Source organism: Anneissia japonica, unplaced genomic scaffold (genome assembly GCF_011630105.1).
Source record: "Anneissia japonica isolate Jap-2015-1 unplaced genomic scaffold, ASM1163010v1 scaffold288015_len651517_cov191, whole genome shotgun sequence".
Lineage (NCBI taxonomy): Eukaryota > Metazoa > Echinodermata > Crinoidea > Comatulida > Comatulidae > Anneissia > Anneissia japonica.
In genome coordinates this window covers 31,454-38,354 of record NW_022751954.1, presented here as the reverse complement: position 1 = coordinate 38,354, position 6,901 = coordinate 31,454, and the positions used below count along the sequence as shown (strand labels likewise).

Below are 6,901 nucleotides of genomic sequence, written 5' to 3'. Positions count from 1 at the left end.
TGTATGGTTCCATATCCAATTATGCTCCAAACAATATCATTACTCATAGGTGCTCAAGTAATGGGAGTATCTAACACAATTAGGTTTTGTATACCTTTTTCATTTTTTTTCTCTGACCATTCTGTAATATTACTGTGTTATTGAATATCTTGAAGAAATGGAATAAAGAATTGAATTGAAATCAGCAGACGGCGTCGCATCGTAAAGCGCCCGAAGAGAGCGGAGACGGATTAGTCGGCCGACAGTTGCACGACGCAGTGCGTGTCCGAAATCAGTAGCATTGTAAACACTGCAATAGGCCTATAATTTTTCTTTGGGACGGGCCAGTGCCGTATCCAAGGGGGGGGGGGGCGTGCTCCCCCCACAAAAAGCTCGCCAAATCGTCAATATGGTGACGGCTGCAGCCACGCAAGAAGATAATAATTGCAATAGCAATAGTAATCAATAACAATACTATTATAATGTTAATTTTAACAAGAATTACAACATTTTAACAGATACAGCTTGAATTTACTGTATTTAAACAGATATTTAGTACTTATCTATTTAAACGTCAATTATTATTGTCTTTTCTTCAGCCTCGGCTTTATCGCCCTACATTCTCGGATATCACGTTTCCGGTTGTCTGACGCGTCTGTTATTGTCCATTATGACACAATGATCGATGGATGGATTTTATCACTTGCCGTTGATTTTGCTGGTACATTCATTTTGTTTTTATAAGAACACATTGCTTAAAAATTAAGAACAAAATAATAACAAATTCAGGCTGAGGTAAGATGTCGAATGAGGTTTGTATTTAAAAAATAATGGAAAAAACTTATCTGACAATACAATACCCTCTATAATACAGTACAGTAGGTCTAATATACGTTTGTAAAATTATAATTTTCTATGTTTGAAAAGTGTATAAAAGTAAGAACAAAGTAAGAACATTTTGAGACTGAAATCAGCAAAAAAATGAGAACACTGAGCATGGGCAATATTTTTCTGGTTCTTATCAAAAACAAGTGTAGGGAACAATACTGATATAACTTCACTTCTGATTAGTAGTAGTCTTGATATTACGTGCTGATTAAGAGCTAAATTTTAGCATCTCATTATCAATTATATATTTCATTAAACTAAATTGAGTAATAATGGAATTTGAAACTAAATTGAGTAATAATTGAATTTGAATCTTTGACCAAAATGTTAATTGACTTGAGACGTGTACCGTACCTATTCAAATTTCATTAACAACTATGAACTCAATATATTGTGGATTATAATATTTTCTTTTCATTCAGTATTAAAAATTCAGTCGTGAATGAATAGCATGCAAAAAAGTAGGCCCTGCTTTGTGAATTATCAGTTATAATCAGTAATCAGTTATAATTTAATAATGTCTTAAACGTTGTTTATTTACTTCTGTAATAAAAGATAAAATGTAAAGGTAAATTTGTAAGCCGTTATCCTGAATCAAGGTAAGCCTACAGAAACAAAACAGTCCTTTAATGTAGTTGATGCAATAGAACCAATCCTTTGGGACACTCCTATTAAGCGGACACTTTTTTGGCCACGAAATGAAGGAAATTATAAAAAAATTTTTAACACTACCACCAAATTCAGGGGACATTTATTTTGGTCCCAAATGTATCCCCTTAATACGGTCTGTATTATTTTGAACATGCATAAGTTAAGGGAGTTTCATGATACACAAAATAGAAGACAAATCCTGAAATAATAGGCATAAAAAATTGCATTTCAAATCAAATGCTAGGCCCTATTTGTACTTTGTTTTCAATTATGGATTTAAAATATCTTTATGATATTGTTATTTAAAAGGGGGAACTGTTTACTGGCACAACAGAGAAGCGTTAGAGATACGAGCATCTGATCTTGACTTTGGGAATGTTCGCCATCTTGTCAATATGGGTGAACGCGGCCACGCCAAGACTCGTGGTTTAGCCGTGTATGAATCTAGTATATACTGGGTAACCGTAATGGCCAGTATTTTTCGGGCTGACAAGGTTACTGGAGACAATATAGAAGCAGTGAGTGACAGAGTGTTCGAAAATCCATTTGGACTTTTCATATATAACGGTACGATATCTTGATTGTTATTTTCAATTAATAACTTTTATTGCCATAATGCCATTTCAAACTGAAATACTGTAAATGAAACGAAAATGAGTAGCACAATTAACAATACAATACTTTGTTCCCGACCACTAGCGTTGTTGCGTTGACAATTTTGTTTGTAAATTTGTCAATTCTACTTAAACAGTAGTTAAAAATTTATTTCATGAACTTACCAAAGGAGTAGAGGCCAAGGTAAACAAATGGATTACTGGCACTACAAAACATGGGTTTTCTTAAAGCATTCGAAGGCAGTTATTATAACAAACTCCAAGGGATTGAACCGGTTTGAATTAAAATATGGTCAAAGGTACAACCAATGCATATTGATGCAAAACTAAAACGTCTACGTTCCACTGACACATTACGATACATACTGGCGCATTATATCGTCATCATTGTTAAAATTATCAGAAATTATATGACCAAGATAAGTGAATTGTTTTACACTCAATGGGTTTTGTCAGTAACGTTGTATTTGGGTTTCCTGTCAGTTTCCTGGTTTTGGGACTGAGCATCTTTCTCACAAATGGTTTTTATATTTGATGTTTATTCATAATTTTATGCACTAAGCTTCCATGTGATATTATTTGAGAATCAGTGCTAACAATAACTATACGGTAGGTGATACAGTGGTATAGTTTTTTTTGTCGTAGTGTATTGTTTTTTATATATGGTTATTTATAATTTTCAGATCCAGAAACAGAAACAAGCGCCGAGTGTATTACACCCACAGCATTTCTCGGTAGGGATGCTACACTGCATTTAATAACGATTGTCTAATAAACTGGATATGTGGTAGTCTACCTTCTATCAGTGTAAGGGTTTTTACGAGGGCGTTTATTCGAGGGAGGTGTTTATTTACTTATTTTTTGGAAGTGGGAAATACTGTAAATACGTATATACTCAAATAAACGCCCCTTAATTTTGCTGTAAATGTGGAACTACAACACATAGGCCTAATACCGTCAAAATGTGTTATTGAGAAAAAAATGTAATTCTACTTGAGTACAGCATTATTAAAGTATGTTAAGAATGATGTTGCTTTCCATTAGTTTTGTTTACAATCATTTAAAGGGGCATTTATTGGATGGAGGCGTTTATTCCAAATGAAACTCTGTAGATCCGTTTATACATGGAGACGTTTATTAAAAAATAGGGCGTTTATTCGAGTAAAAAATTAATTATGATATTATTATTAGCTAATGTTAGGTAATGTTTTATCCCTAAGGTATTAAGCATATTCATTCTCTTTTTCAGATCCAACAACTGACGTAACAACGACAATAGCGACAACGACAGATACACCTACATGTAGGCCTTTTAGTAACTTATTTCCATACGTAATAATAATCTATCGGTGGATACATTTTACCAAAAAGGAATGACCCTGTAGATTAATTAAAATAATTATCTTTGCAGGAATTTACATTCTTCTAACGTTCCAACCCATCATTTCAGTGTATTATTGATATAAATCATGCATATTATTATGATTATTGTTGTCATCATTATCATCATACTATAGTAGTGGTGTAGTGGTGGTGGTACAGTTACTAGTGGTCGTCGTATTGTTCGGACCAAGCTAGCACTGGAATATATAACCTGTCCAGCATCAAAAGGGCATCATTATTAATACCTTTAATTTTACTTAATCTTAATTTTTAGACAGTACAAATAAGAGAGGCAGTTGCGTATCGACCAACAACGCTCAAGGTATAGTTATAACATTTAATTATTCCTCACTATATTCCAATGTACCGTACCACACACGTGTGTTTTCATTTGCGATCGGTTGCCTACAATTTTGTTTACTATTGTTAATAGGAGTCATATCTCAAACCCAATACAAATAACTAAACCGGAATGGCCCAATTTCCAACATCATGAACATACGATCAGAGGCACACACAATGGAATCTTTTCTTTATCCTCCAAAAATGTATCCTAAAACGGAGATCTGTTTATATACAGTTAGCCCTTTGCTCCGAAAACTCTTTTAGCCAACCCATCGTCTAGAATAGGTCAATCTTCTAATGCTTTTTAATTATCCCAATTTAATTCAAACAATAATATATATCACATAATTGTAGCAGCATTTTGCTACAATGATAATAAAATATATATCGATACTAATAATAATGTTTATATTTTATATTATTAGTTACCCGAGGCTACTTCAGGAAGCTTTTCAACTCCAGTGGTCAGGAAATTTGCCTATTGGATCAGAGAATTAATTCCATCGATAGCTTAGAATTTAGAAGTACCAGTACCTGTGCCATTAAATGCTTGCACAGTTCAATTTGCGAAGGCTTTGTCGTAAACGATCATGCAGACAACAAGTTCTGTTCTCTGTTAGATCAAAACACACTTGAAACGAACGTCATCATAAAAGGTTGCATCACGTATAGAAAAGTTTTGATAGTCTAATGAAAGGAAATGTTTTGAAAATCTTTTTTATTTCCCCTTTTTTCCCTGAAGTTAATGTTAGTCCGTAAAACTGTACACATTTAAACAGCAGGTAGGTATTAATTTGGAGTTATTAGGCAGTTTTCGCCGCACGACGGTAACGTTAACGGATGACGTCATAATTTTGTCATCTTGCGTTGTTGCGGAGTACGTTAATTTCAGGATTTTACGTGCTTGACGTTCGTTAGTTACCTGTTTGCGTATGCGTATTTCGATTTGTTTACAAAGGGGCGGAGCAGGGCAGAGCTATCGCGCTGCATGCTGGGTACTAAGGTTAAAGTTAAGGTTAACGTCGTGCAGCGAAAACTACCTAATATAAATGTTGACCACTTTGCTAGGGAGTCAAAGAGACGAAAATCCTAATGTTGGAGAATTTTAGTTTATAAGCTTATAATATAATATTATTACCAAGATAACCATATTATTGTTGTGGTAATTAAATTGATTTATTCATTTATATTTTAATTTATTACAAATGCAACACATATACCGTGTTAAGAGGAAACCATGGACTAATGGCCCAACACAAATGTGGAATCCTGTATACCTCTGGTATTCAAACTTTTTGTTTAACCCGATCACGCTACCTCGGCGACCCAGTCTACACACCGAACATCACAAATTTTCCTCTTGGTTTTTTTTTTGTCTTAAAAAGTTAAATTTATAAGAATTAGATGAGTTACTGTACCGTAAAACAATTCGCGGAAGAGGAGTGTCCAAAATATTTGTACTAATATGAGAATAATTAGAAGGCTGGTGTTCTCCATCGGCAATTGATTTTATAGGCCCTATGGTTTATTTATTTATATGCACTCAAGATTCTTTACACTCGCATATTCATCTGAAAAAGTTACCAACAACGATGGAGTGACGGTGCTCTAAATGGCTGTGGGAAAACCATCACCAACCTGCTGATAGCTCTCTGTTTGAATAGTGATCGTATTAGAACGATAACTTGCAGCAACCGGCTTGGTCAACCTGTAAAAATTCATAACCTTCTGTTGATCTTAGATCAAACTTGTGAGCGTTCTGAGCACATTATAAAACATTTTCATCATATTGAAACAACTATAATATTGAAAACAAAGAACTTAAAACAAATTCGGTGTATAAATTCAAATTATTCACTATAGATTTTAGTGGTCCATTGTTATAACATTTTACGACCAATATTTGAAAGTGCGTACACACATGTAAAACAAAAAATGTTCAGTTATTATCTGTATAATATATTTGAATATCGTCTTAGACTGATTGACATGCAGTCACATGCTTAGTGATCTTCTAAACACTTAGAAACTTTTGAATCACACTTGGTCTGATTGTTGGAGGTGTTTTTTTTTACTTAATTGACGCATATATTATTTCCACAAAGATGCTAAAAAGTTTTGCTCTTGAAAAAAACATTAAGAGTTTAAAATCGGAGGACGAATACGACCATTTTAGAGTTTACGAGGATGTGAACAGACACATTGACATATCTGGTAATTACCTCAGCAGTTGTCATTCAGGTATAAATTAGTTGTTTTTAGGTTGATATAGTTAATCGTTTAGTTTAATTTGGCTTCACGACAAATAACTAAATAGGCCTATGACAAAAAAAATCTTTTTTTTGGTAAAAGCTAGTAAGAAACGGAGTACAGTACTTACTCAGGACTTTAATGACATTTTTTGAAGACAAATAACAACAAACTAAATTGGCTAGTCCCGGTCGGTCGAATATGATGCTGTTAAAAAATGTATGTATACGTAACAGTGCTATTGTTCGATCTTATCTGAACGGATCGAGTCTGAAGAAGATTGTGCTTTCAAAAGGTATGGCCAATAAATAGCTAGGCTCTTCTTCCATTAACGGACAAACTTCATTACTCAAAGCTCCTGTCCATCTAGCCCAACATGACTTATGCAACCAGTGCGCGAGAGTTTTGATGTGTGGCTTTTCTTTTTATTAAATTACCAAATATATCCACACAATCCACACTATCCCACTTTACATAACAAAGTAGGCCTATGTGATTGCTCATGTTTGGGCATCATGATGTCATATCATGGTCATAATGTGGGAAATACAAGTATTTATCACAGACTGTGGATAGAGCTACAAGGTTGCATCACTTTAGCCTACATTAACTATTTCAAATATGGGGTTAACGCCTGAATAAAATATACCAATATCTCACGGTATTAAGATATATAATAAGAGAACGTTGCAACGAATTAGCAATACCTGTCCACAACATATTGTTACATGTCGGCAATCAAATACTGTAGACCTAATAATCAAGCGTCTCAATAAACGAACCACACTGAA

At 34.0% G+C, this 6,901-nt stretch overlaps 1 protein-coding gene across 2 annotated transcripts; it reads left to right on the top strand.

The window, feature by feature from the left end:
• The first annotated feature begins 585 nt into the window (after positions 1-585).
• Positions 586-6,901, top strand: LOC117122013. Of its 2 annotated transcripts, none has more exons than XM_033267490.1 (6): positions 586-700; positions 1,828-2,085; positions 2,816-2,866; positions 3,382-3,435; positions 3,790-3,837; positions 4,286-6,901. In XM_033267490.1, the coding sequence occupies exons 1-6, from the start codon at positions 658-660 to the stop codon at positions 4,549-4,551; spliced, it is 720 nt and encodes a 239-aa protein (XP_033123381.1). In that variant the 5' UTR covers positions 586-657; the 3' UTR covers positions 4,552-6,901. The 2 variants fall into 2 exon arrangements, with proteins under 2 accessions (XP_033123381.1, XP_033123382.1); XM_033267491.1 differs by having other exon boundaries at positions 654-774.

Coding starts and splice junctions, on each gene's coding strand:
- LOC117122013 (XM_033267490.1), top strand. CDS start 658: ATGATCGATGGATGGATTTTATCACTTGCCGTTGATTTTGCTG. Junction 2,086..2,815: donor TGGACTTTTCATATATAACG/GTACGATATCTT, acceptor TATAATTTTCAG/ATCCAGAAACAGAAACAAGC. Junction 2,867..3,381: donor TACACCCACAGCATTTCTCG/GTAGGGATGCTA, acceptor TCTCTTTTTCAG/ATCCAACAACTGACGTAACA.